At 34.0% G+C, this 15,688-nt stretch overlaps 5 protein-coding genes across 5 annotated transcripts; 3 read left to right on the forward strand and 2 right to left on the reverse strand.

The window, feature by feature from the left end:
* Positions 1-1,612: 1,612 nt before the first annotated feature.
* On the forward strand, positions 1,613-3,354 carry LOAG_00102 (hypothetical protein). The gene is made up of 4 exons (XM_003135642.2): positions 1,613-1,780; positions 1,987-2,113; positions 2,333-2,443; positions 2,926-3,354. Exons 1-4 carry the CDS (start codon positions 1,671-1,673, stop codon positions 2,995-2,997), a joined length of 420 nt encoding a protein of 139 aa, XP_003135690.1. The 5' UTR covers positions 1,613-1,670; the 3' UTR covers positions 2,998-3,354.
* A 1,641-nt stretch (positions 3,355-4,995) lies between these two features.
* LOAG_00103 (F-box domain-containing protein) lies at positions 4,996-8,223 on the forward strand (the record flags this gene model as incomplete). Its single annotated transcript, XM_020445343.1, has 10 exons — positions 4,996-5,103; positions 5,423-5,559; positions 5,743-5,956; positions 6,179-6,322; positions 6,554-6,745; positions 6,801-6,897; positions 7,022-7,122; positions 7,394-7,517; positions 7,624-7,745; positions 8,056-8,223. 10 exons carry the CDS (start codon positions 4,996-4,998, stop codon positions 8,221-8,223), a joined length of 1,407 nt encoding a protein of 468 aa, XP_020304183.1.
* A 394-nt stretch (positions 8,224-8,617) lies between these two features.
* On the forward strand, positions 8,618-10,377 carry LOAG_00104 (hypothetical protein; the record flags this gene model as incomplete). Its single annotated transcript, XM_003135644.2, has 6 exons — positions 8,618-8,800; positions 9,046-9,105; positions 9,226-9,380; positions 9,572-9,672; positions 9,876-9,944; positions 10,138-10,377. 6 exons carry the CDS (start codon positions 8,618-8,620, stop codon positions 10,368-10,370), a joined length of 801 nt encoding a protein of 266 aa, XP_003135692.1. The 3' UTR covers positions 10,371-10,377.
* A 789-nt stretch (positions 10,378-11,166) lies between these two features.
* Positions 11,167-12,174, reverse strand: LOAG_00105 (dTDP-4-dehydrorhamnose 3,5-epimerase). Its single transcript, XM_003135645.2, has 3 exons — positions 11,979-12,174; positions 11,611-11,826; positions 11,167-11,370 (listed from the first exon to the last, which is right to left on the reverse strand). Exons 1-3 carry the CDS (start codon positions 12,150-12,152, stop codon positions 11,176-11,178), a joined length of 585 nt encoding a protein of 194 aa, XP_003135693.1. The 5' UTR covers positions 12,153-12,174; the 3' UTR covers positions 11,167-11,175.
* Positions 12,175-13,955: 1,781 nt separating this feature from the next.
* LOAG_00106 (hypothetical protein) lies at positions 13,956-15,465 on the reverse strand. The gene is made up of 4 exons (XM_003135646.2): positions 15,300-15,465; positions 14,924-15,028; positions 14,606-14,726; positions 13,956-14,381 (listed from the first exon to the last, which is right to left on the reverse strand). The coding sequence occupies exons 1-4, from the start codon at positions 15,425-15,427 to the stop codon at positions 14,214-14,216; spliced, it is 522 nt and encodes a 173-aa protein (XP_003135694.1). The 5' UTR covers positions 15,428-15,465; the 3' UTR covers positions 13,956-14,213.
* Positions 15,466-15,688: the final 223 nt, after the last annotated feature.

Here is a 15,688-nt window from a genome sequence, read left to right on the forward strand (position 1 = left end):
ATGAATGTGAATGTTGGTCGAATATTTGGCATAGAACTGACTTCTGCCTGCCATTTTCTAATAACAACTTTGAGAATATTACACGTTTATCTCCTTTTCAGATGGGATAGTGTCAATCGATTTCTATTAGTTTTTCCTGCTTAATGAGTATCATTCCGAATGATTGTATTCATTGTTAAATGTTAAAGGCTTAAACCTCTTCCATACAACTCTCAATTTTGCTCTCCACGTGCTGAAATGTTGTAAACCCTTTAAAAACGTCTTGATTTTTTCAATTTGGTTGAAATTCTTCTTCACTATTTCATCTTTCATCCGAATCAAGATTTTATTCTGATCATAAAAAGTCATCTTGCAACTTCTTGAAACTTTTCAATTCTCGTTAAGCTTATTTTTAAAATAGATTTTAACAATGTGCATTTGGCCAGATGAAGTTTTACTGCTGTATAATGAAATTTTGTTAGTCTTGAAAAAATAAGGTTGCATTAATTTCTCAGGTAAAAAGGTGTCTTTTCAAAACTTCATAAACCAATCACAAAAACTCTAAAAGTTTTGGCAACTGATAGTGACCTTGTTGTTTACTGATTTAATTAGTGATAACGATATTGCTACGTAACAATTTAATGACAAAGAAACTGTTACTCAGTAAGTTTTCATTTGCATGAAATGACAAGTTAAAATATAATGAATGCACGCCTTTAATTGAAAGAATTTTTCTTTTTCTCTTTGAATGCATTCAAAATCGTAACTAACAAAATAACCAACTGAGAATGTTCACTTCAAGAATTTTCTTTTTATTATTCCACTCAAATAAAGGGGACATTTCTCCTTAAATTGACAAAAAGTGGAGCCAAGGAAATGTTATACATCGGTCAGTATAAACAATAGCTGCACATAAGCTACGAACTCATCAACTTGTATTGGTGATGGTTGACAATACCAATGAATCTCTTGGTAAATCGTGGCTTACCAATCTGAAGATTCAACCGATGATATCTAACTTGAAAACTGTTTATCACTGAAATGTTATGCACTTATGAAAGTTACTCTGTTCTCTACAAGCAGTCTTCCTCTTCGAATCATCGGAGTTTAGGAGCAGTCATCAATGCAATACCATCCAAAGGAGTGAGTGATAAGAGATTATGTTACTTATAGGAGATATGAATTTCTTCTCTTTCCGGTTCTTACTCGTTATCAGCACTTGACTTTGTCACTCTTTCCAATTTCAACTGCGCAGTCATTGGTTGTTTTTTCCTCTGCATGTTTTTATATTGTTGCCATATTTCTGGTATGTCGCAATGAGGTATTAGCATCTCCTTTTTTTTGTTTATTGTTGCTTCAATGACATCATCAAGACTTGTTATTGGGACTGGTGTTGTTAACGTGAAGGTATTTAGTTCCTGGTTAGATGTCGAACACATGCTAATTTACAAATTTCAATTTCCTAAGATTTTCAATTTTTCGATTTTGTCCTTTTTTCACTTGCTATCTTCTAGTAGTGTGATGTCATGTCTGGAAAATATATAAAGAATATGAGATGTTCGGAAATGATTTTCAAATTTAAAAAGTCATGAAAACATTCGTAGTATTACCAAAAAACAAAGTTTAATGTTGACAAATTTTAGATCTCGGATTTCACGCTAAACTAGCTAACATTAACAACTGCAAGAAAAATGGGCGACATCAGTCTGAACACTCGCTATCTGAGCAGCAATCGCGGTATTATCAAAATTGTGCAAATTGTCCTCGGTTTCATCGTCTGTTCTCTCCTTTGCACTTCATGGTAGTTTATGCGAATTATTCAAATTCCATTTAACGGTGACTAATACAAAATTTAACAGTGAATTTAATAATTAAAAAAAGAGAATTCTACACCACGGAACCTTTACAATGACTAATTCCAGTTGTATGGAATATCCCGGAAAATGAATAGTTTAATTTGCAGTACATTTTATCACAAAATTCGAAAATGCAGATTAAGTGCTGCAGGTATGGCGGTCGATCATGCTTCGGTGAAGGTCGAATTGGATTTTGTTCCGGCCTGAACTTTGTCGTCTTGATCATCAACCTCGTCCTTTTCATCGTCAATTTTCTCAATATCACTGCTTGGAAGATGGTTTACATTCACTCCGGAACTTTTTTTTCTTTACTTTCTTACTATTTCATCGGTATGTGGTGTGAAAAAGGATTAGAAGCCAAAAATGAGATGGGAATCCGGACGAAATTACAATGAATTCTTTTCGGATTAAAACAAACGATACATAAGTAGTCCATTGATTCAATTGCGAAGTATCATTCCTTTCAATACAATGAAAATATTTATACCATTTTTCAGGAACGAGTGTATTCAGCAATATGCATGATTCTTTTTCTGGTTGCATCAATCCTTATCATCTGGTTTATCATCGAAGTGAATACTAGCCGAACTTCCCTCATTGTTACTACCGTTCGTAACTTTTTTTGTTATTTGGGAAATTAAACTAACGATTGCCAGTTTCTAAAATATTGCCTTTTCATAGTGATTCGGTTATTTATGAATGCTGTAAGCCTTCTCATTCACCGAAAATTACAGCTCTTCTCCAAAATGAAGAAATGCAGGAAGAGAAATCTTTCAAATGAAATTACCGCCTGACTTTTAGAATCATCCTTCCCGCACTTTTTCTTTATGGCAGTTTTCCCAGTTCAAGAGAAAATTGGTAACCAAGGCGTAGTTACTGAAGTATTAGCTCAACATATTCAACTTCGTTTAGTATAGTTTTACCCTAATTATGATTTGAGCTGTTTAGCTCCAGACAGAAGCAAAGGAATTTTAGATCAATCTTCGAACTTTTTCAGTTCTAAGCTTACTACACTTTTCGTTCCATTTTTCATTAGTGCATTCGTTATTCTATAGAACTTGAAGTCAAATTTAATGCAACCTTATTTTAGATCTGTCTCATTGTCGAATGTTTTTCGTTCCTGTGGGATGTAAAAATTCTTCAGGGCGAAGCTTCCAACTAAATAAAGGATTTATGGCGTTTCAGTCCAACCTTATGACCGATATGTTGGATATTCATCATTTCCCGCTTTGTCCTCTTCAGGATCCTTTGATTCAACTTAATTTACATCCCACTTTTATCCAGTTATTTGATTAAAAATTCCCAAAAGGATTGTTCCCAAAAGGATTGCTCCTTTTCCTTGATATTGTTTCATTCGCTTTTATTTCCCGCCAAAATTTTATTGCTATAATGAAAATTATTTCCGGTTTTTAAAACTCTATTCATGTGATGTAAATGAATTAGTTGCTTCGCATGACTAATTTTGGGATGTAAATTCTCGAAATTTTTCAGATTAATTTTCGTTCTCATTTCTATACCCTATTCAAATTTCTCGTTGCGATTTTTTAAACTCTTTTCCTGAATTTGCTTTAGCTAAAACTGAAAATTTAGCCATTTCGGAAAGGAACAGGAGTAGTATTTTTCTTGCAGATATGTGCGAATCTTGTTTTTATAAGAATTCACCGAGAGTATTCATGAAAATTTCGAGAAGGATTCATTCTGTTTTGAAAATTTTCTTTTCAGTTTTCAAAATCAAGTTCCATCTTTCTATCCCTTCCTCACATGTCCCCGTCTCGTATCTGTCCTTCCTTCTATCTTTTCATTGTATATGCATTTATTTAGTCACTTTAAATGATATAATGAAATAGTTTCGATTATTTTCCTTGTCTTATGCATACAAAAGCGACAAATGATGTCATTTAAATATTCAGAAATAAATGGACTATTTATGGACGGGAAAGATTGGTGTTTTTTTTAAAATAGTCCGTTCTTTTTCCAGCCAAAAAATAAAAATTACTCGGCAAAGATATACTTCGCACATCCAGCTTTCTGTGTTCATTTTTATATTTTTAAATTTTTGAGGTCAATCCATTTATTTCGTAGTTATCAACTTTATCTGTCATCCAACATAAATGTCCTGTTATCAGCCATATATCATTGCTAACGCTGGAATGATGTATTTAGCATTCGTATTTCTGTTTATTTCAGAACCTCACCAAGCATTTCTGAATGACAAATAGTTACGGGTCCTATTGCCTCTAATACTTTTGCATAGTGATTCTTCACCCGTAATTAATTACCAATGATCAGTCACATATGCACACTTCCAAAGCTATTTAAACGCGTAATTGTTAAAAACCAGTACCACATATGAATCATACAAATATTGAACTTACGAAAATACCCGATTATTACAGGTTCTCAAATGTTCTATATACACTGAACCAAGTGACAGTAGTTTGCTGTACTCATATCATTGCATGAATAAGGTTTTATCCAGTGAATTCAAAGCTTTATGAGACACCTTTATACCATTCAATCATTTTCGTGAGGTGATAAAGTTAAATGCATAAGGATGCAAAATATCACTAATGAACTCTATACCTGATGATTAATCCTCCAAAGAGGACATGCGTTGTCGCAATAATCAATTACTTCATAACAGATGTAACAAAGTTAAACTTGATGTTCGGTCTTGTTCTGAATACACTTTGTCATAGGACCGGCTGAACAGCAACTTTTGAAAACGAAATTTTTAAAAAAATTGCTTTTGTCATCTTTAATGCCAAATAGTTTGGTGGGGATGAGAGGGGAGGAGGGGAGGGGGATAAGTACAATCTTTGCCGATTCAATAATATCACCGTATCCAAGGGCTTTCATTGGCAGTTATGCATTACAGCGCACAACTACGAACAGCTGACAGCTCATCGTTTCAAAACTTCATTATCCACATTTCAATGAACAAATAGTCTTTTTCCTGATTACTTTCAAGTCTAAATTCTGCAAGCCTAGACTTGAATAGCCAGAACTTTACATATGTTTGGACCTGTATAATACATAAATCTGGAAATAATTGAAAACGAACTTCATATATGTCATCACTCTCCTACGAATAATTTACGGATTCATTTTATGACCATCTATTAATAATTTGCAGGATGCTCAAGAATTGTCTGGTGCCATGTGCAATTCTTTCGTAGAGTCGTACGGCTGGGCCTTTCTGCCAGATTTGCTATTGAAAGAAATTTTCTCACAATTACCTATTAAAAATTTGGGACGCTGTTCTCAGGTCAGTCATTCATAAAAATTTCTTTTTAAATTTAATTTTATTTAGCAGTTGAAGGAATGATTCACATTGAATTGCATTCTTTGTATGAGTTATGAGTGTTCGGCAAAACTTGTCAAAATCTAAATGAATTTCTAAAATTGAAAAAAAAAGATTATTGATTTCGCTTCATTTCAATTATTGGAAATTTGTAAGAAAGAAAATTATGTTCTTTTTAGATACAGTGAACGTTTCCCTCGGTGATACAGTATGCATTCAAATTTGGTTTTTTGGTTTTTTTTCAAATTTGGTTTTTTGGTTTTATTGGTTTTTTGAATTCCAGGTATGTCTGAATTGGCATCGTATAAGTCAACAAGATTACGCTTGGCGGCGATTTCAGTATAAGGATAAAATGTTCACACGACGTAAATACACATCACATGCAGGATGGCAATATATGATTGATCACTGGAAGTTGAGGTTAACTGTAATTTGAAAATATAACTGTTAAACCAAGTTGTTGAAAAGAACTCCTCGAACTACTTAAAACTATTATCCACCAAGTATAATAAAGGTTCATTCTATAGTTAAACTAAAAGCGCTAGTGGCATTTCCGATATCGATTATCGTGACAGATACTTTTCATTATTTCTTCCTTTAAAGATTTCTAATAGTGAATGCGACAGCGAAATGGAAAGTACTGGAAATTGAACCGGTAACAATTCTTTTTAATTTATACGAATTCATCCGGGTTTTAACCAATTTTTCGGAATACTACGAGAGGAACTCGTCTGAAAAGCCGCTCCAAGGAATACGATCATTTTCATTCAAATGGCAACTCCATGTACATATAAGGGGTGAAGATCAAACTGAGAGGGTGAATATCTCAGTTACATTCTTCAGATTTATAGAGTTAATGTCGGTAGTATGATTTTTACTCTTTCCAGAACTGCTGTCAAGAGAGTGACAGAAAAAAATTATCTTTTTTGTTATGAATGAAAATGTGAAGTGTCTAATTATTCATATTATTCATAATGAGAATTATTCTTGATTACCAACAAAGGTGGAAACTTCCTAATAGATAGTTAAGAGCTTGTAGGTATTTGGAACAGGTGGTGAGATGTTGAAAACGTTATCGTTGCTATTGTCACATTTGCATGGGCTAACTGAATTATCACTCCGGGAACTTCAGCTGGAACCATACGAATGCAATGATTTCATTGATGACGTACAGAAAATTATTGTTAGATTATGCAATCATTCTTGAAAAAGATGGAAAATTGGTAAATTGGAAGAAAAGGGAATTCTGCCTATATGTGAATAACCTAATTAATATTACTTTTTTACTCTAGTCAGAATAGTGAAAGAAATTTACTTGAAATTTTAAAAAATTCGAAAGATTTTGAACCATTCAAAGTACGATAAAAATGTTTTTTAAAAATATCAAAGTGCTTTAAAGTTTAAATATTTGCAGATTCTGTACAAATTTGATTCACAACTCACATCACTGTGCATCATAAATTTAACGAAAGTGTACAGGCCATTTCTGCAGCTCGGATTATTTCTGTTCTTAGAACATTTAACTGTCTCACCACAACATCTCGATGAATCAATAGTGACACTTCTGGCTGACTTGAGACATCTCAAATCACTAATTATTTTGCAGGTGATATACTAATATTGATTGATATATTAAATGTTCACTTGCAGAGTTTTTCTAGAACGATAAAACATTTGGAGCGAAAGCTGTGGATTCAAAAGCGTGGCTGTCTTTTGCAGAACGGAACAATCACACGCGAATTCATTTGATTCAAGCAGGTAAATTTTTTTTTTGTTCTTAGTAAGATTGTTCAGAATCACGTAAATGGGATTGCAGTATTTATTGCAATAATTGCAATAAATCATTTCAAAAACAACCCGCACTTATTGCTCTGTTCTTCAGGAAAACGACAAAATGAATTGCTGATCCAACCTAAGGCACCAGTCTATGCTATTATATTTGACAAATCCACTGGGCAGCTTACCGGTGAATTGACGCAAGAGGTTATATAAAAAAAATCTTATCTCTATAAATATATTATTGCAAGAACTGTCTTTGCAGAAGCCTTTTTCATCATTAATGACATAAGTATTTCCACAGAAAATATAATATGTCGTCGAAAAAGTTATTTATAACTTTTTTAAATTTCTCGTTTGATAGTGAGGAGGCTCAGAAAGGTTTCAGTGGATATCTCAATCAATTCACCCGTCCTTCAGTGGGAATTTCGTCTTTTTTGTTTACTCTACTTATATATCAGGTTATTGAATTATTCAGATTTGCCGCAACTATTCAACAACATTGCAATTTTTTCTCCAGAAGGGTCTTGAACGTCGGTATCGTTCCAGAGAATTCACGAAGCGAGTTGATGTTTTTGCTATCGAGCTTGCGCTTAGATGCCGTTCGTTTTCGAAGACACATTTTAACGATTACAAAGAAGTGCTTTGATTTCCGCTTAATCAGCGGCATGTCATCATACTGTCTGTATAATTAATATTTACTTCCAGCTAATCTAAAACTATTAGCAATACGAGAAAGGATGTGTTTTGCAAGCGCATTGTTGCTCGCCCAAATTGCTCGATCACATCAGATGACAATTTGTTTGAGGCGCAACGCACTGCTAAAAAGAGTTCGCTAGCTTACTCATACATTTCAATGTTTTTTGAAGGGTGGTAATACCAAAATTGTTCCCCTCAAAAGCTTTTTTTTTTCATCTATTAGTGTTTATTTCAGAAAAAACGAAAGTAAAAATTAAGCTTTCGAAATGTTTAAAATTGTTCCTTTTTAGAAGTAAATATCATTCCTATAGTCTTTAGTTTTATTATTATTGATTATTGTTAATGTTAATGCTATCATTTGTCAGTTAGCTACCACTATCGTTCTTAATTAGCTCATTGTTCTACTGGCATTACTATAATCTAAAAATCATTTACTCATAGGTAAATTGGGTTGATGATGCTGTGAGAAGTATTCTGGGCTCAGGCAGCAATCAGAAATGGATCAAAGATCATTGTGGAAGTTTTGAAATACTAGAAAGAACAATTCGAAATATAACGGGAACTGCAGCCGCGATCGTTACGGATAACAGATATTTGTATAGCTTCTAATGTTTTCCTATATTTTAACGGCATAAAATTTGTTAAAATTTAATTCCATGATAACAAGCCATCTGCAATGATTTCTTTTTCCAGTCTATGGTCCCCGGAATGTGAAGTATAACCAGTTAGATCTAAATAAAGTTGGCAGTTAAGACAAGATGCGATATGTCTGAGCACAATCAAGTAAAATAGTAATTGTAACCTTTGGCAGCAGCAAAGTTAAAGAGAGGGGAGGAAGTCGACAGGCTTTTGTTTCATCTATCGTCACAAGTTCAAATGAAATTAACAGAGTCTTTTGTCTGCATATTTAATGTCTAATTTGCATATGTGGTACCATAGAGCATATATGAAACATAAGGGCGGTTCATTCTGATCATTTCTTTACATTTTTGCCAGAACTGTAATGAGTGATAGTGCAGATGTGCGCAGTTTCCCGACTGCATTGCTAATTGGCACTCTAATGATAGCTTTGCCAGCAGTACCTGTCCTCATTCTATGTCAATTCAAAAAGGTGGAAAAAAGGAAGGAAACTATGCTTTCTGTATCACATTTACCCGCAGTGGAAAATAGCGACTCAGAGATAAAAGTAAGCAAATTCAAAATTTCTGATTAGCCGGAAACCAGAGGTTCTCAAGATATCATCACGATCTTTTGGAATCATCTAACTTATTACCAATATTATAGTAAAATGTAGGCAAAGAACCATTATACGAGCTTTATTCTACCGAGAGACCAGCACTCATACAATTTTAGAATTGTCCATTATTCATTGGGAAAAAAACTTTCACAAATGTTAGATATTGAAATCAGAATAACCATAACAACTTCCAGCAAACTGCTAGTGATGTAACACATTCAATGGAAAAGAAACCGGCAGTGGAACAAAACAAGGTGCATTTATTTGAGAATTTTTTACCTTTCGATCGATCAATCTTGCCTTTTATCGATTATAATATAAAACCGGGGAACTTTAAAACAAAATATGGAACAAGGAATAATATCCAATTTCAGGTAGAGGTGAACCAAACCAATGCGTTAGTTGCGGGAAAGATGAAATCTGCAGAAGTGATGTACAAGAATGGAATACCATTGTGGATGGAGATGAAACAAGACACTGAACATATTGCTGATAGAAGTTTGAAAACGCAGAAGTGCAATGACCAAGGGTAACAGCATATTTCACTCAAGAAAAACAATACTTGAAGAGAGATTATCAACCCAATTTCACAGTCGCATAGCTCTATACAGCATCTCTTCTTTTTGGATTCCTTTTAAAAATTTCGCTATACTGAGTCATCAAATTTTTGGGAAAAGCAACTTTATGCTGATGCTATATCCTTACAGAATGTCATTTAAGGGGAAGAAATTACCAAATCATTGGTGATTTGGATACCACCGATTCATCACATGAATATTCATTAGAGAATACGCTTGCTATAGAATCATTCGAAAAGATTAGTCCGTATTCTTTAACAAGAAGTGTAATGAGCCGAATATCATTTTAAGCCAAAAAATTACCAAATGAGAATCTAAGCTAAGTTTTGAACTTATAGCTAGCGTTAACAGCAAAGATAATATGACTAGAATGTTAGCTTAATTCATAAATGAAATGATAAAATGGCATAAGACATTTAACATTTTCAATGATATTGAAAATGCAGAAGAAAAACATGGTCAGATACTGGAGGGTGAGGAGATCAACCGTCAAATGGAAAAAGCGCCGCAAAAAAGTATGTTAAATGTAACAATTTTTATTTCTGTCACAGCGTTCTTCCAATAACACAAGAAGTTTAGGAACAGACCGAATCTGATTTAAACTACTCGAAGATATACACTATCACATTCGTGGTGATACCAAATCTGCTGATGCGCTATGATCGTTGCAAACAAATTAGACGACCAACAGCGTCCATTTCTTTTGAGGTGACTCATCGAACTACTCATTATTTGATTCGCAATCATCAAGGCGGGACATTCGCGAACAACGGTATCGATTACTCAAATTAAACACATCGGTAGCTCGACGAGCAGCTGCTGCATTAGAAGATAGCGTGCTTTCTACATCCACTCAGGACAAGAAAGAAAAACCGACGGCCGAAGCGGTTAATTTTAAATTCCAGTACAGTTCGAAGTTCTCGACATCCCTCGTAGCCTAACATGTAGATTTTTGGGTAATTTTTGAGTTATTTCAAAGCAAAAAAGGTAGAGCTTAAAATTTGTACAAATTATTCATCTGGAAGTCCATAGTAAAATAAATGATAAGATGAGAAAGACTTGGACGTATAAAGATATCATGGCACATTAGTTAAGACTAACGTCAGTTAAAACTTGCCGTGATGCCTTTATAGTAAATGGTAAATGGCCATTGGTACATGAACATAAATAAAGTAAACACTATTATTTGCAGGAGGAACAAGCGGTTCTTCAAGTTGATGAAACTCAAGATAAGTTAATAGCGCATATTTGACTTTAAATTTCTGTCCATGACGTTAATTTATGAGGATTATAAAATACACATATGTGACATCTGATAATGTGAAATCTAATCGATTATTCTACCAGTAACAAATGGCATAAGTTGCAGAAGCGATCTGAGGTCTTAAAAATTAATATTAATCACTGTTGATTAACTGTTGTACAAAGTGTATTTTGTTTAATTGTTGAAATTTTGTTGCATATTACACTTATTGTAGTGAGTCACAAAAAAGAAGTCTGCATGATGAAACACTAACTCTACAGCTTTCCAGATTCTTTTGTTTGGAAATCAGAAAAAAAAATCAACAACTGTTAAACATAATGGTGGCACTTGAAAAGTAATGTAAGTGGATATAGTGATTAATAAGGTAAATCAGTAAAGAACAAGGAAGTTTATTTCGACTCTCTAAACTGCCGTAGACCTTAAAAAATACCTTCTCACTATATAACTTAGTGAAATACAAGGAAAAGAAAAACCACAAACATTCATTCTTTTTTCAATGATAAACACTTCAAATTTTGGTGAGATCGATCTCGGTCACTAATAATCAATTTGCTCGGATCATTAATTCGCCAATCGATGGCCAGTTCTGGGTCGAAAGGATTTACACCAAATTCCGCTTGTGCATTGTATATCGCTGTGCATTTGTATGTTACATGAGCTCCTTTTTCCGATAAAACCTGAGATTCAAGTCTTGATGGTACAGTAAAGACGTAAGTATAATATAAAGTAGATATCAGATTAGTTGTGATTAGTTCTACCTCTCAAATAGCCAGTGCAAACATTACTGGTAATATATGGAGAGATCCTAAAGCATAATCTAAAAACCACAAGAATTATTATTAGTACACTGGTACTGACTATCTGAATATATAGTCCACAGAATTCAAAACACAGAATCTAAACAAGAAAAGGCTTACATAAAATCCATGTAAAAACCCATCTGGTATCCAGAAACCTGTTCGCGCTCTTTCATCTAAAACAACACCGTACCATTTTCCAAAAGTTTCCGATGTTGGTCTTATATCGACAGCAACATCGTATATTTTACCACTTATAACCGATACTAGTTTACCCATTCCCGGTTGTGCATGTAAACCACGTAAAACGCCAGATTTTGAATAGGAATGATTATCCTTAAATGCAAGAGATTAAAGAAGTGATAGCTAACCGGTAAGACTTGAAAATCTGGCTGAAAGCATTGTACCATGCATCAGTCACTACCAGTATTTTGAAATTGTTCAAGACAAAACTAAATAACTCGAGAGTTGATGAGCAATGAGTCTACCTGCTTGAATTTCTCGAAGAACCCTAAGGCACCCAATTCATATTCGTTATATGACTCCACGAAATAACCGCGAGCATCGGGGAAGAGTTTTGGTCGAATAAGTTTCAGTCCATCAATTTGTTCGATATCTTCAACCTTTAATTCTGTTCTTCTGAGCATTTTACTGAAGCTCATCGACTGAGAAACGAATGCTAAAATAGTCACCTGAATCTAAGAAGGTTTATCAAAAAAGAGTATACACGAACAGCATACGCCTAATTTATGGTCAGTGATGCACCCTTATAGGGCTTGAAAAAGATTTCCCAGCTCGGTAGGATGAGGTTGTTTCAACTGCTTTATTTCATATGAGAGCAGATTCCGTCGAATGATTTTATTTCCAGATCTGCACATCATTTCGTGCAGTTCACCGTAATTGCTTCGAGAATTATTTCCGTCAGAGTCCAGACAAGCCCTCTCCAAACATTATCAAGTTGAAATGAGGCTTGCTGTGGTCGTTAGAACTAATCCAGCAACATTTCAGGAAGTAGCATCATATGCAACAAAAATGAATTGAAATGAGTTCTAGACGAGCAATGAGAGTAAATACAAACAAGAAAGACCTTAACTTCAACAAAAATTCTAAACGAACGACTTCAACACGCTTAAAAGTCACTACAACAACCATAATAACAAAGTGTAACTAGAATTCCTATTCTTTCCCATCTGCTTACAAATGTAAACAATAACGCAGTGATTGCAAATATAGTAATTTTAATTTAATGGTGAGCAAGCTAAGTACTGAATATAACAACTAAAGATCTGTCAAAACTTTGAAAATATCTTTCTGTGTTATACGCAATATATAAACGTACACAAAGTGTTCACTTGTGTAACTCGCAACTGTATTAAAGCAACAATTTCAGTTTGGATAATTGCATACAGTGCGTAGAATTAAAAATGTCAAGTTTGCGCTGATTATTTCACTCCGCTGTATTTTATTTCTTCCGTCATCGACACAAAACTAATCATTGCGGACGCATTTATAAAGCTGTAAGAACATGTGAAAAACAGGGTAATTAACTAATGGAATCACTCATTATTAAGTATATATCAGATCAAAAATAGCTAACAGTAATCCAAACTTAACGACTTTTTCTAACTCTTGTTTCCGACATAATAAAGATATTTTTTAAATTGCTTTGTGAAAAAACACCATATAACTCACTAAACACAAGGAAAAAATAAAGTTCGAAAACCCGTAAAAATAATATAATAACATACATTAATCAATCTGCTGTTTTAAAGTTACCACACACCAAATCCTTAAAAACTACCCCAAATCTCTGTGGAACCTCTTACTAGCATCCAGTTTAAGTATTCCAGGAAAATCACATATTGTCAACATGAAACAAATTAGTCTCCTCCAAATCCAAACCTATCACAAATCACGAAACTGTTAGAATCTTGAAATTTTATGTCCAAATAATATTGACAAATCTAGATATAAACGAATGAGCAGGAAAATCAAGCAAACAAATCTCGAGACATTTTCGACTGCCCATAGTTAACCGACTGCCAGCTGGCCACGGAAGTCAGTTAGGAGCCGATCATAAACTGGTTATTACAATAGAATACCACCTCTTAAGATTTTTCACATACATAAATGAAGATCTATTTAAACGGCAACAATAATGGAATAATAAATAACAAATCCAATAAAGATTGGTTGAAATTGGCTTCAAAATATTGCCAGATAACTTCGTATTAATGTCGGAGTATCTTTCAATAAGTAAAAATTCCAAAAAAAGAACAGCTGCGAACTCGATTAAATCGAATCAGATTTCATAAAAAGTGGTTTTTCATGAATAGATTCCCATCAACAAATGAAAATTAATTTATTGTTCACATTTACTGGACTGGAGAGGTAGAAACAGTATATTTGCTAAAAAAAGAAATGAAAATTAGATAAACCTCAAGAATAACTTTAATAATTTTGTTAATGAAATACAATGTTAATATAAAATATTGGAGATAACTCCACAAATAATAAACTAATTTTTGTACAAGAAATAAGAGTTAGATCGAATTTTCATGGAGAATCCAGAAATCTGTTAGAAAGGCCAGAAGCGAGAATTCTCATTAACACCAACTTCCCATACATTCATTTTCACCACTTCGAACGTTGGTACGGAATAATTCGGAATCGAAACTTCACATGCGAATAAACAGTTTTCTATTACTTCGCCAGTTATGCAACTAATCTTTCCTCAGACATGCTTGCTTCGGCGAAGCACGTTTTTCTAATAACTTCTTGTCATCTTCACGTTTTTTATACTCTATAATGCAAGCAGGTATACCCTTGACGGTAACGATGTGTTTTTTTGCTGAGGATCTGATAATTAGTGAATCACGCAATGATATTACCTGAAAAAAAAAATGCTTTTTACAGGTGACAGAGGACATAGAAAACATGCCTGAACATGACATCAATTTTAGAGTCGAACTGAACATATCTCTCAACAACCTTCAAATGGTTTCAAAGTCCACGGCCTTATGCCCATTGAAAACCATTTTTCTAGGCCAAAATCACCGAAAAATCCTTAATAAACATATATTAATAAATCTAAATATCTAACATTAAAACATACCCGTTTGCTATTTGCTCTAGAGATGACTGTAGACTTTGTAACACCAGAACCGGATGAAGTGCTTTCTGGAGAATGCCGGGAAGTGCTTGGTGAGTCTGCCGTTGGCCGTCCAACCCTTCTTCTACAATTTGAGGACTGAAGCAGCAAAAGACAGGCTACAAAATTAACAAGTAATTGTTTCTTTAAAGTTACCCAAGTCCAGTTCCAACCAAGAATGTCCTTCCCATCTGAGAGGTCAAATCTGAGACTCTCAGCGGAAAATTTACGTCTTCTCTAGAAGTTGAAATGTATCCAAACTAGATAAAGCAGTAAATGAACTTCGGTTTCTCGGCAAGACTTTGTTGAACAACAAAATTCTGCACAACTGTATGATGCTGCACAACATTTTGATTCAAACGTGGCTTTCTTGTCGATGTCCCTTTCCTGAAAAGGTGAAATTTTCTTTACCTTCGGAAAATATTGTAGGTTTGAAATCAATGAATTTGAACAGTAATGTAGCAAAGCTCAATATTTTGAAGTTAAATGAGATAGAGAACAGAGACGAGTTTAACTGCGTTTCTTACAATGTTAAACAACGAATCTTCCAACATATCGCTTATTGGAAATAGAAAAGATAAAAGCAGAAGGGAAATATTCCGAATGCACTTCACTGAAAAGTCCATAACTTATAATTCAGCTCAAATAGATCATTAACCTTGTATCGCACATTTCGCATTTGAACGCCTCATGTCGATTTCGGAATGTACATACAGTGCACTCCCAACTTCCAGGCTCGAACCCTTCATCCTCTGCTTTTGAGCGATTTCGTTTCTTGGCAGACATAAGTTTAGTACTTCCCCATTTGTCTCAATACTTCAAATGCAAAATTTTAAAATTAAGATGAAAAGTTAAATTAGCCGTGCAAACACCCATCACTTGTAGGCAAATCGTCAGGGATAATCGGTCATTTAGTATAATAGACATATTTTAATAATATTAATCCTCCATTTTATTCAATTCAACCGCTGATTGAATTACTGACATTAGGGAGAGGCCAGTCTTCTATACTCCAAAACGGAAATATTTGGAGGAGATGAAGAAATT

The sequence above is a fragment of the Loa loa genome (genome assembly GCF_000183805.2).
Source record: "Loa loa unplaced genomic scaffold supercont3.47, whole genome shotgun sequence".
Taxonomy (NCBI): domain Eukaryota; kingdom Metazoa; phylum Nematoda; class Chromadorea; order Rhabditida; family Onchocercidae; genus Loa; species Loa loa.